The sequence below is a fragment of the Hyla sarda genome, chromosome 8 (assembly GCF_029499605.1).
Source record: "Hyla sarda isolate aHylSar1 chromosome 8, aHylSar1.hap1, whole genome shotgun sequence".
Taxonomy (NCBI): domain Eukaryota; kingdom Metazoa; phylum Chordata; class Amphibia; order Anura; family Hylidae; genus Hyla; species Hyla sarda.
In genome coordinates this window covers 225704274-225724223 of record NC_079196.1, presented here as the reverse complement: position 1 = coordinate 225724223, position 19950 = coordinate 225704274, and the positions used below count along the sequence as shown (strand labels likewise).

General features: G+C 43.3%; 1 protein-coding gene across 2 annotated transcripts in view; it reads right to left on the bottom strand.

The window, feature by feature from the left end:
• Window positions 1-1420: 1420 nt before the first annotated feature.
• The window catches only part of PRRT2 (proline rich transmembrane protein 2), a 32202-nt gene continuing 13672 nt past the window's right edge, over window positions 1421-19950 (bottom strand). For both annotated transcript variants that reach the window (XM_056533445.1, XM_056533446.1), the window contains exons 3-4: window positions 15175-15307; window positions 1421-2905 (exon numbers count right to left, since the gene is read on the bottom strand). In XM_056533445.1, coding sequence (XP_056389420.1) covers window positions 2898-2905; window positions 15175-15307 — 141 coding nt within the window. In that variant the 3' untranslated portion in view covers window positions 1421-2897. The remainder of the gene's footprint in view (window positions 2906-15174; window positions 15308-19950) is intronic.

Here is a 19950-nt window from a genome sequence, read left to right as displayed (position 1 = left end):
TTCGGATCGCCCGCAGCGCTGCCGCGGCAATCCGATCATCTGTAATGGCGGACGGAGGTCCCCTCACCTGCCTCCGTCCGTCTCCTCGGGTCTTCTGCTCTGATCTGAGATCGAGCAGACCAGAGCAGAAGATGACCGATAATACTGATAAGTGCTATGCTATATGCATAGCACTGAACAGTATTAGCAATCAAATGATGTCCCTATGGGGACATAAAAAGTTTAAAAAAAAAATAATTGTTGAAAAATTTAAAAATAAAAAGGTAAAAATCCCCTCCCCCAATAATTGTTTTTTTATATAAACATATTTGGTATCGCCGAATGCATAAATGTCCACACTATCAAAATATAATGTTAATGATCCCGTACGGTGAACGGGGTAAACGTAAAAAAAAAAAGTACAAAAATGCTGCTTTTTTGTCACATTTTATTCCCAATTTTTTTTTTATAAAAAATGATATATGTGTTATATATGCAAATGTGCTGTCAATAAAAAGTACAGATGACAGCGCAATAAATTAGCCCTCATACCGCCCTATATACAGAAAAATGAAAGTTATAGGTGGTCAAAATAGGACAATTTTAGATTACTGATTTAGTACAAAAAATTTTTTTTTATTTTTTTTTAAGCGGTACAAAAATATAAAAGTATCTAGCCATGGGTATCATTTTAATCGTATTGACCCACAGAATAAAGAACAGGTCATTTTTACCTTAAAGTGTACAGTGTGAAAACGAAACCCTCCAAAATGTGCAAAATTGTAGTTTTCATTTAAATTTCCTCCCTAAAAAATTTTTTGGGGGTTTGCCGTACATTTTATGGTAAAATGAGAGGTTTCATTACAAAGTACAATTGGTCACGCAAAAAACAAGCCCTTATATGGGTCCGTAGATGGAAATATAAGAGTTATGGATGTTAGAAGGCGAGGAGGAAAAAACGAAAACGCAAAAATAAAATTAGCCTGTTCCTTAAGGAAATTAATAAATATATATATATATTTTTTTAATGAAGTATATTAGAAAGGTTAATGTTTTGCCAAGATGTACAACATAGAAAAGGTTTCAAATCTGATAACGCCCATTTAAAGGTTTTTTGGAGGGAGACTTTTTCATTGATTGCCTTTTCCTCAATTTGTGATCGGTAGGGGTCCAACACCCAGCACCCCGCTTTTGAGTCACAGTACCTACGCCAGTGTTTTCCAAACAGTGTGCCTCCAGCTGCTGCAAAACTATAACTCCATGCTGGGAGTTATAGTTTTGCAGCAGCTGGAGACACACTATGTGGAAAACACTGACCTACACAATGAACAAATCCAGAAGCAGACAGCGCCATACATAGTGTAGTGGCCATGCCAGGTTACTGCAACCCAGCTCCCATTTACTTTAATGGTCCTTAGTAGACACCACAAGGAGACCATAATTTCATGCATAAATATTTTATTTCATTTCATGCTGAGTTCATACAAAAAATGTGCAGAATATACAAACATCGCTGGCTCACGTGACATGCTCCTTGTATATTAGTCAATTTTTTCCTGCAAGAACATGATATAATAAAAATACATTCTCAATACCCCAGCCCCGATGCCCACCCCACTATATAAAGAGAAGAGGCAGAAGAGTGAGACAGATGTGCGCGGCCGACCAATGCCCGGGATCACGTGACTGTATCAAAACGATATAAAACAAGTGCGAGAAGGAAACCGTATCGGATCCTACGTCTCAGCCTAATTCTGGTGCATTGGTTGCTATGTGCCGGACGGGGTTAATATACCGGCTGTGCAACTGCAAGTCCAAGGGCGCTTGACCGGCCAAATCAGAGGGAAAGAAAGCAAGAAAGGGGAGATTCATCAAAACCTGTGAAAAGGAAAAGTTGCCCATTTGCCCATAGCAACCTATCAGATTTCTTCTTTCATTTTACAGAGGCCTTGTTAAAAATGAAAGAAGCAATATGATTGGTTGCTACGGGCAACTGGGCAACTTTTCCCTTGCACAAGTTTTGATAAATCTCCCCCTTCAAAGTGCACAAATGTCTCTCTCTTCTCTAGGAAAAGAATTTCACCCCGTGTTTCCATCACCGTCCCTCTCTCCACCATAGAAGAAAGATTGGTGACGAGCCCTCCCCTGCGTGCATGTAATACAAGCAGCATGCAGGACCATAGGTGAGTATTACAGGTAACAGTCATCAGATAGGAGACGTATACATAGTCAGGTCGAAGCAGGCGGGGAGAGTCAACAGAGATGCTCTGCGCTGGATTTCTTCCCTGATGTGGAAGGGATAAATCGACCCAGCCAGCTCCTCCGTGTGACCCGTGTACAATGGGGAAAGGGTTAGTAATACCATGAGGACCTGCATGGGTGGATGAAGGTGCGAAGCTCTGCAGAGCAGGGAATGAGGTTCTGCAGAGCTCCTGGTAAACAATTAGTGATGTCTGATGATGGGCAGGCCTCTGTTCAAATGAGGGGGTGAAGGGTTAATAGATTGGCACCCTGCAGCACCAGTAGATGAGCGCATTAACAAAACATGCACCTGCTATACACATGGCGACCACTGGAGGTCACCACTGCACCACTGTAAGAGATAGGAGCGTGTGCACATTGGGAATAGTGTGTGATGTGCTTTTATTTCCTGCCATTATTAGTAGGACAGGATTCTATAGCTGAAGGATGTCAGATCTTGCGGGGACGTGTATGAATCGCAATGAGATGAGAAGACACCCGCACACTCACACAGTCACCTTGCTCACAATCACATTCTCTGCCACTCACACCGGTGGGGGTCTCGCTCATATCCCTGGCTGGTGTCTCTGTGGGAATGTGAAGGGTTTTTCTATGAAACGTTGGGGGGGTCCCCTCAGCCCCGTGATGTCCGTAGAGGGGGGCAGCGTGGCACCATTTCACAACACTACAAGAGAAGAAAGAGAAAATACATCAATGAGTAACCCCGGACATAATAAGTCATATACCCCCCACCCAACTTAGATATATCTTAACTGACAGTATCACACATGACAGGATTAGATACAGATGCTCAGCAGACAGTATCACACATGATAGGATTAGATACATGGTTTAGACTAGAGTATCACACATGACAGTACTAGATACATTGGGGGATATTTATCAAAGTTGTCTATGTCCCGCATCAATATAGACCAAACTACAGAGGTTTAGGCTGCTCTATTGTGTACCTAATTTATCAAATGGCGCACAGCTCTTGTTAAATTCTGTGCACAGACTGCATGATCTATGCTTTAGTCTATATTTAAACCTGCTCCAACATGGTCTGACATTTCGGCGTACTTTCAGCCGCTTTTGATAAATTCAGCACCAATGCATTTTTCAATGCATTTCAGTCTAAAATAGACTTGCATGCATCATGTTCTAAAAATCCTCTAGAGCAAAAGTCGCACAGATTTCCTGTCTAAATTTGTCGCACAGAAAGTCGCAGTCTAAATATGTGCGACATTTTTGCGACTTTTGCTCTAGAGGATTTTTAGAACATGATGCATGCAAGTCTATTTTAGACGGAAATGCATTGGAAAATGCAATGGTGCTGAATTTATCAAAAGCGACTTTTCAGGGAAAAGTCGCATCGGCTGAAAGTACGCCGAAATGTCAGACCATGTTGGAGCAGGTTTAAATACAGTCTAAAGCATAGATCATGAAGTCTGTGCGCAGAATTTATCAAGAGCCGTGCGCATTTTGATAAATTAGGCGTACAATAGATCAGCCTAACCATCTGTAGTTTGGTCTATATTGATGCGGGACATAGACAGCTTTGATAAATATCCCCCAATGTCTCTCATGATAGCATTAGATACACATGCTCGGCAGACAGTAACACACGATAGTATTAGATGCTTTGGCTCTGCAGACTATACCACACATAAGGTTAGACACAAATGTACAGAATCAGATCACATGATGCTCCCAACCAATGGATGTGGGAGAAGTCCCTAGTGAAGCTTATATTTCCAAGGACCCAAGACCTGTCAGTTCTGGTTTGGCCCTGGAGCACCATCTCACAGCCCTGCACCTTCTGGGTAGTCCAGTCAGTCAGAAAAGCATGCATAGTTCCTAGCTTTTGCTATTGCTCTGCATACCTACACATAGGCCACGCTTTATCACTATGTGAAATCCTGTGTACAATCCAGTCACTTTCCATGTTCCTTTCCAAGAGAAGGAGTTTATCAACTTCAGAGAAAATAAAGCTGGACCTCTCTGCAATACTTTACTATCTGTCATGTCATGTAGGGTTTCCTTTACACGTCTTGTCACAAACCAGAGTTGTGTTAGTAAAGGAAGTCTTCCTTTAGATTGCATAACTGTAAGCCACCCTGTGAAGATTCTTATCAGTAGGTAACTGTGAACATTAACATCTACATATGTCTACATTTGCTTCTGCATTAGTTCTTATGCGTACTGTAAGTACTGTTAAATTCAGCAGAGCTGCTATAAAAGCAACATTTAAAGGGACAGTGACTAAATATCCATTCTTCTGTAACATTCCATGATGCACCAAAGTAACTGTTATTCTGGATTTGAACAAGAAGTTTTGTAAAGTGTTAAAGTTGTTTCACAGAATCCTAGTGATCCTACAACACTTTGTTCTATGAAAACTCAATTTACAAAAATATAGGAAACAACGGGTTAACTACACCTCTTTGCTATGTGACATAGCTGTTAGGGGACTACTATTTCCAGCATAAGCTTATTGTCCCTGTGGTTACCACAGTAACACATGTTAGGTTTAGATACTATGGCTGAGAAAACATTGCACATGATAGGATTAGATACACTAGCTCATCCAACAGTATCACACATGGAGGGATTAGATACATAAGCCCAGCAGACAGTATCACACATAATAGTATTAGATACTGTATGTAGTGTGCCTGTACAACTGGTTCAGCTACCATCCTTAGAAAGGTTTGCTTCATAAATAAAATCTGTTTATCTGCTTTGCATCTTGGTTATTGCATACACTGAGGCACTACACAGTGTAAAGGGTTAATATTTGTACAAAGAAAAATAATGCTTTGGTCACATGATACTCCTGGCCAATAATTGCAGGAGAAAATCCTTAGTCCAACATCTGTATTCCAGGAAAAAGGGTGGACCTAAACCTGTTAAAGCTGGTTAGTTAGCCATTGGCACATTTTTTTTTTTTTTTTTACTAGGATATTGTTCTACAACATTCTAGTCTCTTGAGAGGGAGAATTATGTCTTCGTAAGAGAGGAGAAAGCTGAACAAGGGCCTCTCTGAATACACTAATCTCTGTTGGCCTACGGTCAGCTCAGTGCCTCATGTCTGCAGTGTTAGGATGACTTCCCTGGGTGTATAATTGGACTGAGAACCAGAGAGCACACACATCTGCGTTAGTCATTACATGTACACATAGTAAGAAATACCTCAAAGTTGATAAATTCAGTAAAACTTGTAAAAAAAAATAAAATAAATATATAACATTTTAAGGGACAGTGACCAAATATCCATTTTCTGACTCTAAAGCTGTTGGTATGCCTGGTTTATACTAAGGCTGTATTTTATTGGAATTGCACCAAAAGTTTGTGTAAAGTTTACAAGTAGTTTTACAGAATCCTTGTGTCCAGAGGTCTCATTCCTGAACTCTGCTCTAGGAGAAAAAATAGCTGCTAGCACATCTATGACCACCATGGTCGAAACGCCAGAGTTTTTAACATGTCTCTCTTTGTATGGAATAAGCTTTTTTAAAAATTTGAAATAAATCCTGTTGTTTTAAGGAATCTGGTTAAGCTGGAAACTCTTGTTTGGCATTGCTGCTGTGGTCTTGCTCCAGACCACCCGTGCGGGCGGATTTCCTATTCCCAGGTGAGATCTGGTTTAGCACTGGAGTGCTATAGAATTTTCACATATTATGGTTGGGTTCACGCTGGTATTATTTTGCCCATACATTCTGCTTTGGTTCATGTCAGTATTATTTTGCCTATACATTCTGGTTATGTTCACGCTGGTATTATATTGCCTATAGATTTGGTTGGGTGGTTGACACCAGTATTATTTTGCCTATACATTCTGTTTGGGTTCAAATCAGTATTATTTTGTCTATACATTCTGGTTGGGTTCACACCGGTATTATTTTACCTATTCTGGTTTGTTCACACCTGAATTATTTTACCTATACAGTACATTCTGTTTGGGGTTACACCGGTATTATTTTGCCCATACATTCTGGTTGCGTTCACACCAAAATAATTTTGCCTATACATTCTAGTTATGTTCATGCTAGTATTATTTTGCCTATACATTCTGTTTGGGTTCACACCGGTATTATTTTACCTATTTATTCTGGTTTGTTCACACCTGAATTATTTTACCTATACAGTACATTCTGTTTGGGGTTACACCGGTATTATTTTGCCCATACATTCTGGTTGCGTTCACACTGGTATTATTTTACCTAAACATTCTGTTTGGGTTCACACCGGTAATATTTTACCTATATATTGTGGTTGGGTTCACACCAAAATAATTTTGCCTATACATTCTAGTTATGTTCATGCTAGTATTATTTTGCCTATACATTCTGTTTGGGTTCACACCGGTATTATTTTTTTTTAGTCTTCTATCTCAGGGATATTTATAGGAAGTGGTACTGTGTGTATGCCTAGTACTGTATTACTTCCAATAGGCAGCAGTCCTGGATTCCTAGTTCCAGTGCCCAGTACTACTTCTCGGTGTTCTGTCTTTTCCTACGTTTTCTATATTCTGCGTCTTTGTTCTGGTATTTTGTATTCTTCTTCTCTAAGTATTATTTCCAGACCACAGAGGATACAATCTCCCCTCAGCCTCCTCTAGGTTACAGTTCACAGCTGTCTAGACGAAGCCTCTAGTGTCTTCCATCAGAGCCCGATCCTCCATCTCCTATACCGTCAGCTTCTCAGCGAAGGCGCAGAAATCTATAATACAGTCTGGCGGGCCGCCACATACTGAACCGATACATTTCTTACATATAACACGGGCACCATCTGTCAGTCCTGGCTACGTAATTACCAGGCTACGGCCATTCAGCTGACAGCAAAGAGCCTGCGGCCCACAGGAAACCAGGGAGGAAAGTAAAGTATCCTCAGATTAAATATTAAATAGGAATGAAGCATTTAATATCTTTCTTCCTAACAAGACAAAACCGCACGGGTTAAGTGCAGGGATTGGAAGGACTTAGCTGCTCCAGGATTTTACATGGTGACAATTTGGTGTCCCTCTTCACCAACATTGCTCCAATGCGTCTAAAATAAAAATCTACGGAGCAATAAAATTTTTGTGAATACAGCTCCTGGGCAGACCTATGTGTTTCTATGGTAACAGACTACAAAGCCTGTGTTGAGTCTGACCCTGCAGCAGTGGCATAGCATGGGGGGGAGAGGTGTTTTCCCTGGGCGCAAGATTTTGTACTGTGTATCGGTGCAGGGCTTCTCATGTGGGCCAGGCACGGTGACATGATTTCATCACATTAAGTATGCAGAAGGTCCTGCACCGCTCCAGGTGACAAAGCTCAGAGCAAAAATAAATGAATAGGGGAAAGCTGCCTACTAGGGGCATCCTGGTGGGAGCACTTGGGGACTATATACCTATACCTACGGGGCACATCTTCTTTATGGGGGTGGGGGATTCTCTACCTACTGGGGGCTTCTACCTAATAAGGGATGATAACCAACCTACCTGGGGCATCTACCTAATGGGAAATTATCTACGTACTGGGACATCTACATAATGGGGGTGGGAATTATCTATCAACTGGGGACATCTACCTAATGGGGGTTGGAATTATGTACCAACTGGAACATCTACCTAATAGGGTGGGAATTATCTAGCAACTGGGGACATCTACCTAATGAGGGTGGGAATTATGTACCAACTAGGGACACCTACCTAGTGGGGTAGGAATTATTTACAAATTGGGGTTATCTACCTAATGGGGGCATCTGTCTAATGAGAACAAATTACCAAAGTACTGGGGCATCTACCTAATGGGAGTGGGAGTTTTCTACCAACTGGGGGCATCTACCTTATGGGGGAGGCACAATACTTTGCCTTGCCCTGGGTGCTCCAACCCATGCTACACCACTTCTCTGCAGTTATATTTTACTCTCTTCACTGGTCCCCTACTTCTTGCTAATATATATTCAGTTGGATAGTAAGAAGAAGAGGAACAGATGCAAGAGAATAGAGGATCAGACCGCACAGTTTGTAGTCTGTAACCATGAAAACACATAGATGTGCGCAGGAGTTGTATACACTGGATAATATTACTTAATTTTTCATTTTTAAAGCATTAAGAGTAATTGCAAGATGTGGACATCGGCTTTAATGACCGTTCGATCTCAATCTCTTTTCCTTAAAAGGTGTTTTTGCTGTAATCTTATATATTATGCAGGGGGTATCTTTTATTCATAGTTTCCTGGCGTGCTGCGCTTCAAATTCTTTGAAACTAGGGAATAAGTGTCATAGGGTATTCCAGCCCTATCTACAGGACTCCCTGCAGAACTCAAAACGTAGTGTAATGGAGCAGTGGTTGCGTGTGCACTCCGTCCCTCCATTCATTGTTTTTGGCACCACTTGGCTATTTATGGAGTTTCTTATGACAATAAAGGAGGTGGCGGTAAGAAGATGCCCAGTTCTTGAGATCATATACTTATCTGCTATCCATGAGGTGACCATCTGTAGACCACCAATATGCGATTCTTCCTCAAAGAGATTTAGATGCAACTCAGGGAGTACTAGATTCCATTGAAGAGACCCAGCTAGTCTATGGAGACTTACAAATGGTGTTTCATGGGGGGGGGAAGTGCGCAAAGTAGTCGAGGAGATTGCATTATAGCGCTTCATAAAATTATTTATTAGTTTTTTAAAAAGAAAAAAGGCTCCTAACAAGTCTTACTGTGAATGAAAGGATGGTCGTGCATGTGTGGAGAAGCTCTGCTCCCCTGTTCTCTAGCTGGTTTCCCTGTAATAAGATTGTGTCCTACGGAGGAGCATATGACCATACACATCACTCTGCCTCCTCCACTGTGCCTGCAAAGTGTAACCCTATGAAGGACACAGCGCGAGGTGTATCCTCATATATGCTCCTCTATAGGACTTCATGATCTAGACATGTAAACCAGCCAGCACTCTGGAGAACGGGGGAGCAGATGTTAACCCTTCAGACGCTGTGATCAAAGTTGACCGCCGCGTCTGAAAACGAAAGTAAATGCTTCCCAGCAGCTCAGTCGGGCTGATCGGGACATCACGATAAAATCGCGATGTTCTCATCAGCTGGGACGCAGGCGGAGGTCTCCTTACCTGTGTCCGCGGCGTCCGATCGGGGTTTGATTGCTCCAAGCCTGAACTACAGGCTTGAGCAATCGAGCCCCTATCTCGCTGATCCCTGCAGAGCTATGGCTCTGCAGGGATCAGCATAGGAGATCAGTGTGTGCAGTGTTATAGCCCCCTATGGGAGCTTCCCTAATAAAAGTTCAAATCACCCCCCTTATCCCATAAAAAAAAAAACAGTGTGAATAAAAATAAACATATGTGGTATCGCCGCATGCGTAAATGTCCGAACTATAAAAATATATCATTAATTAAACCGCACGGTCAATGGCGTACGCGCAAAAGAATTCCAAAGTCCAAAATAACGTATTTTTGGTCGCTTTTTAGATCATGAAAAAATGAATAAAAAGCGATCAAAAAGTCCGATCAATACAAAAATTGTACCGCTAAAAACGTCAGATCACGGCACAAACAAAGAGCCCTCATACCGACCCATACGCAGAAAAATAAAAAAGTTATAGGGGTCAGAAGATGACAATTTTAAACGTATAAAGGAGTACGACAAAATCAAACCTATATAAGTAGGGGATCATTTTAATCGTATGGACCTACAGAATAAACATAAGGTGTCATTTTTACAGAAATGTACTGCATAGAAACGGAAGCCCCCAAAAGTTACAAAATGGTTTTTTTTCTTCTATTTCATCGCACAATGATTTTTTTTCCCGTTTCGCTGTAGATTTTTGGGTAAAATGACTGATGTCACTGCAAAGTAGAATTGGTGGCGCAAAAAATAAGCCATCATATGGATTTTTAGGTGCAAAATTGAAAGGGTTATGATTTTTAAAAAGTGAGGAGGAAAAAACAAAAGTGCAAAAACCGAAAACCCCTCAGTCCTTAAGGGGTTAACTTTCTGGCACCAGTTGATTGAACAAAAAAAAGTTTTCCACGGGAGTACCCCTTTAAATCGCAGGGCAAACAACTGGTTGTCAGGGCAGCCCTAGGCCTATGCTAGCTTGTGGCAGGCTGTACCAAAAGAGTGCCGATCTAATAGATCAATGTAATGCATAGGTAGGCAGGTACATTGACTTATATAAGCAATCTAATGATGTCTTATAAAAGGCATAATAGAGTGTTTGGAAACATTTTTGTGCACTTTTTTCCAACTAAACCCCCCCCCCCCCTTAAAATAAAAATTCTAATCACCCCCCTTTTTGCAATTTCCCAAATAAAAAATGAAACAAAATTAAAATAAATATATTTGGTATTGCTGTGTGCAGAATTGTCAGAACTATTAAAGTATTGCACGGTCAACTGCATAAATAAAGAATGTATTCCAATCCAATTGCCAAATTTCAGATTTTTGGTCACATCGAATGCCAGAACAAAAAATATATATTTTATAAAGTGATCGAAAATTCAAAACAACGCAAACGTGGTACAAACTACAGTTGTGTGTATGACTGTAATAAAATAAACATCCTTTACGCAGTGTTCTCCAATCAGTGGCCCTCCAGATGTTGCAAAACTACAACTCCCAGCATGCCCAGACAGCCAACGGCTGTCTGGGCATGCTGGGAGTTGTAGTTTTGCAACATATGGAGGACCACTGTGGGCACACTCTCTGAGGATCATTGGTGTCTTCTTATAAGACCCTTGTGGTCTACACACCCTATGACCGTCATGTCCTGAGCATCCTGAATACTGATGGGACCTGTGAATTTACCACCATCTATACCGCCTAGATATGACACAATATACAAAGCCATACTGCACCACATATAAGACCTACAGGGATAGATGTAGCTGGTTCTAATGAGAGGATGAGATGGGAGCGGAGAGGGAGGAGAGACCTCAGAAGACTGAATGGAAGGATGAGAGATTGATGGGAAGTGAAATTACAAGAGAGATGGCGTGTCCCGTGCGTGTCCCTGTCCGTCACGCTTCACTGGATCCTGCCACCGGCAGCCAACCCTGCGCCTGCTCCTCTGGAGCTGAGACTGTCATGATTAAGGAGGGCTCCTAATAGTGCCTGATTAATGGGAGGAGGTGTCTCATATCTATCTATCTAGAGCGAAGAGACATTCTTTGCTTTGTGGATATCTAGAGCGAAAGACGACCATAGCACTCACAGGATGAGGTGACGGAGTAGCTTTATTCCATCACAACACGGCTGGGGACGTTTCGGCTACGCAATTGCAGCCATGGCTTGATAATGGCTGCAATTGCGTAGCCAAAACGTCGCCAGCTGTGTTGTGATGTAATTATGGTGGCCCAGTACGGGAGGTGTTAGCCCATACCCTTGCTGCCCTGTCAGGCAGCCTTCTACAGTGTCCCCTGGGCCTCCCTTGCACTTGTTCCCCATGTACATATGTTCCACCAATTGTTGTATTATAAAATGTGTAAAGAGGTGTTATAACTTTAAGTGAAGTTGTTATGTAATTGTTACCCAGGAGGTATCAGTGACCAGATGACCCAAGGGTGGCCTATGGGCTTTCTGCTAGTCTTGGGAGGAGCTAGCTCACTCTTTCCTTGCTTCCTGCTGAGGTCCAGTGCAGTCGAGTCTAGGTGTGTGTCCAGAGTCATAGAAGGCCTCAAGTCCAGTCTGCAGCTACAAGTGAGCCGCAGTTTCAGAATTGTCAGTCATTATCAAGTCAGTCACCATTTGTCAAGTCAACGTGGCCTGCATAAAATGGACATAGCATAAATAGCGGTACCATAGATATGCACTTAGGGTATATCATGTGACTTGACAATCGAAGGCTCAATCCGTATTCAGACATATGACAAATGACACTGCACACGATATGCATGAAAAATATTTTTTTGCTTTTAGTATCATTAACCATGCGGTTACTTCTTAACGATAATACAGCAATATTCACCCAAAGTGCTCACTGAACTGCGCGACTGTCCATATGGTCTCCGGCTTATGCTTCACCCTTTCCGGGCTTTCCAGAGTCCATGAGGTTCACCTTCCTCTCACGAAGGAGAAGCCGCAATGAGCGCCGGACATTTCTGACATTTCGGAGGCCATACATGCTGCGTTTTAAATACATCCATACATCCATCCATTAAATACATGGAAAGGGTGAAGCATACGCCGGAGACCATATGGACAGTCGCGCAGTTCAGTATGCACTTTGGGTGAATATTGCTGTATTATCGCTAAGAAGTAACCGCATGGTTAATGATACTAAAAGCTAAATTTTTTAAAATGCGTATCGTGTGCAGTGTCATTTGTTTCTATGTCTGCATAAAATGGACCCCATCTACTACAAGTCCCAGCAAGCCCTTAACCACTTAAGGACTCAGGGCGTACCTGTACCCCCTGAGTCTGCTTCCTTTCTATAAAGCAGGGTGGGCCCGGCCTCTAACAACGGCCGGGACCTGTGTCTAATAGCGCGCGGCCGCACACTATTAACCCTTTAGACGTGGCGTTCAAAGTTGATCGCCGCATCTAAAGTGAAAGTAAACTACTCCTGGCTAGCTCAGTCGGCTGTTCGGGCGTGGCGAAATCACGGCATCTCGAACAGCTGGAACGCACAAGGAGGGCCCCTACCTTCCTCCTGCGTGTCCAATCGCTGAATTACTGCTCCGTGCCTGAGATCCAGGCATGAGCAGTCAAGCAGCAGAATCATTGATCAATCTTATCCTATGGGATAACAATGATCAATGTAAAAGATCAGTGTGTGCAGTGTTATAGCCCCCTATAGGGGCTATAACATTGCAAAATAAAAAAGGGGAAAAAAGCTAATAAAGATCATTTAACCCTTCCCTAATAAAAGTTTGAATCACCCTCCCCCCCCTCTTCCCATTTAAAAAAAGAAACTGTGTAAATAAAAATAAACATATGTGGTATCGCCACATGCGGAAATGTCCGAATTAAAAAAAAATATCCTTAATTAAACCATACGGTTAATGGCATACGCGCTAAATAATTCCAAAGTCCAAAATAGCATATTTTTGGTCACTTTTTATATAATGAAAAATGAATAAAAAGCGATCAAAAAGTCCGATCAATACAAAAATGGTACCGCTAAAAACGTCATATCACGGCGCAAAAAATGAGCCCTCCTACCACCCCATACATAGAAAAATAAAAAAGTTATAGGGGTCAGAAGATGACAATTTTAAAGGGTAGCTCCCACCATCCTTTTTTTTTTTTCTGTCCCTGCCTATTGCCCATCTATCCCTTACCCCCTCCCTGCTTTTAAAAAAAATTTTTTTACTATATTAAAAATGCTTTTCTGTCTGCCTGGTAGTGTGCTCACTACCAGGCAGACTTCCCCAGCAGGCACAGCGTCACTGATGCCTGCTTGGGGGGCTTACTTCTGCCCTTAGATCATCTACACAGGGTGCCTCGAGCTGTTTCACCACTACAACTCCCAGCTTGCCCTGACATCTATTGGCTGTCAGGGCATGCTGGGAGTTGTAGTAGTGAAACAGCTGGAGGCACCCTGCGTTGAAAACAATAAGTCAGGGCCATGGGCACGGCGCCGCGCTACGCCACGTACGACAAATTCAAACCTATATAAGTAGGGTATCATTTTAATTGTATGGACCTACAGAATAAAGATTAGGTGTCATTTTTACCATAAATGTACTGTGTAGAAACAGAAGCCCCCAAAACATACAAAATTGGGTTTTTTTCTTCAATTTTGTCGCACAATTATTTTTTTTTTTCCATTTCGCTGTCGATTTTTGGATAAAATGACAGATGTCATTACAAATTAGAATTGGTAGCGCAAAAAATAAGCCATCGTATAGGTTTTTAGGTGCAAAATTTAAAGAACTATGATTTTTTAAAAGGTAAGGAGGAAAAAATGAAAGTGCAAAAAACTGAAAAAGGGGTTAAGGTCTCTGCGTCACTGGTCACCTCCGTGGGCCCTGGCTGAACTGTATAGACTTTTCCACCTGTATAACCTCAGTAAAGCTACCATTGTCTGTAACTTGGCGTCGGAGTCGTTATTGCCCCCTTGCCTAGCCCATGATTCAGTGGTATACCTTTGGGTGGTATTGAGGATAAACAACGCCCTGGCGTCACGAATACAAGGGTTAGTGCCATCTGCCCCTAGGGTAATTCCATCTGCCCTTTGCATCACACCCTCTATCACAGAATAAAGCTACTCCTTCACCTCATCCTTTGAGTGCTATGGTCGTCTTTCACTCTGCATCTCATCTGGCCCTCAAACCGGGACCGTGTACCTACAGCACCCAAATGCCGCTTATACCGTTTAGAGTTTTGCTGCTTCTCCTTCTACAGTGTATCTATCTATCTCATATATATCTATTTACCTAATATCTATCTCTCTGTCTATCTCTCTCATATATATTTATATATCTAATATGCATCTATCTCATATCTCTCTCTCTCAAATCTATCTATCTCATATCTCTCTCTCTCAAATCTATCTATCTCATATCTATCTCTCTCAAATCTACCTATCTCATATCTATCTCATATCTCTCTCAAATCTATCTATCTCATATCTAGCAACAGGAGAATGCAGGCACTTATTCTTTGGTTGTATCTCATATCTATCTATCTATCTCATATCTAACTATCTCATATCTATCTCTCATATCTATCTATCTCATTTCTATCTATCTATCTCTTTTCTATCTATCTCACATCTATCTATCTATCTCATATCTATCTATCTCATATCTATCTTCTATCTCATATCTATCTATCCCATATATATCTTCTATCTATCTAATCTATTTGTCTATCTATTTCATATCTATCTTATATCTATCTTTGTAGTGTAGTATATGTTTAAGTACTATGTTGAACTGCAGTGTCATAATTCATATTCACATTCATACCCATCATAAACTTTCCTGTATTAGGTTGTATTTTTTTTGTCACTTACCTCCGAAGTTGATGACACAGGACACAGTGATGATCAGTATTCCTCCCACCATGGCCACAATACTTAGCAGTTTAGCCACACGGCCCAGTCTGAAGGCCCCGTCCACATCCCCTTGTTGGAGGCTGTTACGGGACTAGGGTAAAGGAAAGGAGAAGGATTAGACATGAGGAGGCCATAGCAATGGGGAAGGGAGGTATAAGAACCTCTGTATATCATCCATCCAGGCACATAGACCTCTCACCACCATCTAGGCACAATTTCTTATGTTAAACCTCCTCCATCATTTCATCCATCATCCGTCTGTACAGGTCAACATCTGTCCTGTTCACACCATATCCCTATCATCCTTGTCCTTAGATCATCCTGAATTAGTCATCACTCTCCTTCTCCATGCAATCTCCATCCCGTTATGTCATCCTACAGACACCAGATCTACATCTACATCCAACATATCCACCTGCACAGCTAACCCCTCACTGAAGGCTCCACTACTCCATCCAACATGTCCACCTGCACAGCTAACCCCTCACTGAAGGCTCCACTACTCCATCCAACATGTCTGCCTGCACTGCTAACCCCTCACTGAAGGCTCCACTACTCCATCCAACATGTCTGCCTGCACAACTAACCCCTCACTAAAGGCTCCACTACTCCATCCAACATGTCTGCCAGTGCCTGCACAGCTAACCCCTCACTGAAGGCTCCACTACTCCATCCAAGATGTCCACCTACACAGTTAACCCCTCATTAAAGGCTCCACTACTCCATCCAACATGTCTGCCTGCACTGCTAACCCCTCACTAAAGGCTCCACTACTCCATCCAACATGTCTGCCAGTGCCTGCACAGCTAACCCCTCACTGAAGGCTCCACTACTCCATCCAACATGTCCACCTACACAGTTAACCCCTCACTAAAGGCTCCACTACTCCATCCAACATGTCTGCCTGCACTGCTAACCCCTCACTGAAGGCTCCACTACTCCATCCAACATGTCTGCCAGTGCCTGCACAGCTAACCCCTCACTGAAGGCTCCACTATTCCATCCAACATGTCCGCCTGCACAGCTAACCCCTCACTGAAGGCTCCACTACTCCATCCAACATGTCCGCCTGCACAGCTAACCCCTCACTGAAGGCTCCACTACTCCATCCAACATGTCCGCCTGCCCTGCTAACCCCTCACTGAAGGCTCCACTACTCCATCCAACGTGTCCACGTGCACAGCTAACCCCTCACTGAAGGCTCCACTACTCCATCCAACCCTTCACCACCTTGTTCTCCCATCATCCTTCTACATAACCGCTATCATTTGTCGTCTAATACCGTCATCTCAACCATTGCCCAAACCCCTTGTTCTTCCTCGTCATCTCATGCAGCATACTCGGACCACCCACCTCGATCTGCTCTACTTTAATCTTACCTCCTCGAGACATGTTGCAATGTTCCTACCCCGCTCAGTATTCCCTTCTGCTTTAACCATCTTTATCTCCACATTCGCTCATCTTCCCTCTGTAATATTACATTATGTAGAGGTGGTCCACCTCCGGCTATGTGCTCCTCACCAGTCAATCTGTCCCTGATCTGAAATAGTCTGTATTATTATTGTATTATTCATGACTTTTATTTTACTTCACAAGATTTGTTAGAAATATCCATTATCTGTCCCCATTGAGAATTCCTTCCTCCCCATATATGTCTCACTGTCTCCTGCTGGAACCAATGTCTGGTGTTACCTTATGTTCTGCGTTCCCCTGATTTGGAGTCTTTTTTTTTTTTCCCTCAGTCCCTTAATTTTTTCCTCTTTTCGGTTCTGCCGACTGCCTAATGTGCGAAACACTTACAACTTGTCATTCCTCCCAATTCATCTCCCGTTGTCCATGATTCACAGTACTCTTGGCTGAATTCACTCTCTGCAGGTCTTGCGTAGCATCTGTTCATGTGTACACAGTCTTCGACCTAAACCAATGGTCTTAAAACTGTTGCCCTCCAGCTGTTGCAAAACCACAACTGAATTTTTGCAACAGCTGGAGAGCCACAGTTTGAGACCACTGACCTTCACACAATATCTCCACCCAACGACGCAGATGTAGCCTCAACAACCAAAGCAACAACAAACATATCATATGGTAATTGCTACTGACCATACACCCCCATGTTAACCATAACTTAGAAATGAGCGAAACTCTTGAGATTTCTTTTAGGTTCCGTTCATTAGAATCGGCTTTCGGATTCAATTTGGTTTAAAAAAATTCTTACCAAATTGAAAAAGCCTAGATTGCTCTTTGAGGTCTTCGAGGTTTTAGGTTTGGTATACATTTCAAGCTCAGTATACATTTTAGTTTTGGTATACATTTTAGGTTTGGTGTACATTTAAAAGGAGATTTATGAAAACCTATCCAAAGGAAAAGTTGCTGAGTTGCCCAATCAAACAACCAACCTGATTGATTGCTATGGGCAACTCAGAAACTTTTCCTCTGGTCAGTTTTTGATAAATCTCCCCCTTAAAGGAGAACTCCAGAATATAAAAATTGTCCCCCATACTGCCGGCAGTAAAAAATAAAGATGTACATACCTTCCTCTGCTCCCCCGGGGCCTCCGGTTACCGGCTCCGGTCTCCGCCGCAATCCTCTTCCTGGATGCCGGTGGTCGGTGAGTCATATTGCGCTCAGCCAATCACCGGCCGCAGCGAAGTCCCAACTTGGCCGGCGATAGGCTGAGCGGTAGTGTGACGTTTTCGGCCCCGGCAGCAGGTGCAGGTGTAGTCAAGAATTTTGTGCCCTGAAACGTTCTCACACTGCCGCTCAGCCTATCGCCGGCCGAGTGATTGGCGGAGTATGACTCGCCGACCACCGGCAACCAGGCAGAGCATCGCGGCGAAGACCGGAGCCGGTTACCGGAGGCCCAGGGGGAGCGGAGGAAGGTATGTACATCTTTATTTTTTTACTGCCGGCAGTATGGAGGTCAATTTTTATATTCTGAAGTTCTCCTTTAAGGTTTTGTGTACATTTCAGGTTTGGTATACATTTCAGGTTTGGCGTACATTTTAGGTTTGGCGTACATTTTAGGTTAGGCGTACATTTTAGGTTTGGTATACATTTTATTTTTGGTATACATTTCAGGTTTGGTATGCATTTTAGGTTTGGTGTACATTTTAGGTTTTGTATACATTTCAGGTTTGGTATATATTTTAAGCTTGGCATACATATTAGGTTTGGTATACATAAATGCATACATATTCTCTCCGGACCAGGTCCTATGTTTTATTATTTTCCTAGTTAGGGATGTGTTAGTTTTTTTATTCCTTTTTCTTTCATGTTTTCAGGTGGGGATTCAGGAATTGCGGCTCACTGTCTCCCCGTTCCGATTGAGGGGGCACAGACATTGCGTATATGGGCTGTCAACCCCCTCTCGCCAACGGTCAGCTGGGGTTGTACCTCATAGGTCCGGGTCCCCCTATTTCCCTGCTCGCCTCGCTCGCGCATGGTAGCTCGGCGTGATGCAGGTTACAGCAAGCTGACTGAAGACCTCATAGAAGACTTAATTAGGTAAGTTCTTCTGACTGAGATGAGTATATTCCCTTTCTCCCTTAGGTACAGCCTTGCAACCTCTGTAGACCCTCACTTTTTGCCCACTTTTTCTCAGGGGCTGGCCTGGACAGGTTTTTTTTTCTATATTTATTGCTGGGGTGAGCAGGAGCATTTTTGGACTGGGGCACAGCTTTATTCATGCTTTTCACTTTCCTGAATGATAGGTGTGTGTGTGGTGTGTGTGTGGTGGGTGTGTGCGGTGTGTGTGTTTCTTTAAGCGGCTGACAGCCGCAGCGTTTTTACTATGCGGGCGCATGAAGCGCTGGCTTATTTTCGCTTTCGGCAGCAGTCGGCTGCCGGCGGCGTCTCGCTCGCTTCCCCGCAAGCGCATATGCGAATGACATGTGCGCTCGGGGAGAGGAGCGGGCTTGGGCGCCATTACTGACCTTCTTGTCAGAAGCTGAGGGCACTATAGCTCCGCCCCGTCTGTTGTTGGGGCTTCTAAGAGGCGCGAATTAGCCTCCAATCAGCGCTGTGCACGCGTTTGTGAGAGGCAGGGGCCAATCAGCAGTGCCCCTGCTCCTGGCCCGCCCCTCTTTTGCTATTGGCCGGCATTTCTCCCTTCTCTATCTATACTAGAACGGAGTTCTCCTCACAGCAGCTACCCTGGGGTCTCAGACTTGGGCTGCAAAGACAACTGGAGCGTTAGTTCATCATTTTGTCTGTAAAAGCTGTAATTATAAAATGCCTGGTTCTGCTGAACCCATTTGCTCCCTCTAAACAGTTAACTGGAGTGATAGCCACTCATTACATCTGTAAAAGCTGTATCTAAAAAATGTCTGGTTCTGCTGAACCACTTATTCTGCCTGCTCCACTGCTCCCACAGACCCCCCTGCTATTCTACCCCGGTTGTCTACCAGACCCGGTGGGTTCGGCTGTCCCTCCAGCCTGGGTTCTCTCCCTCCCCCAGTCTATATCCGACTTGGCTCAGGTCTCCCGTTATGTGGTGACTGCATTGGAGAGGCCCTCCCGGCACTCCAGAGGGTCCCACTCTCCCCCTATACTGATGCTCTCGCAGCATCATGGGGGTGTTTTTCATCTGACACATCCTCCGAGTCTTCTGGCAGGCACGGGCGCTCCCCTCACAGGCATCGCTCCGTTACTCCGCCCTGTAGCAAGCGTCGCTCCCCTAGAGGACGCTTCCATGGTCGCCGCTCTGGCTCTCCAGACCCGCGTACCTGGTCAGTC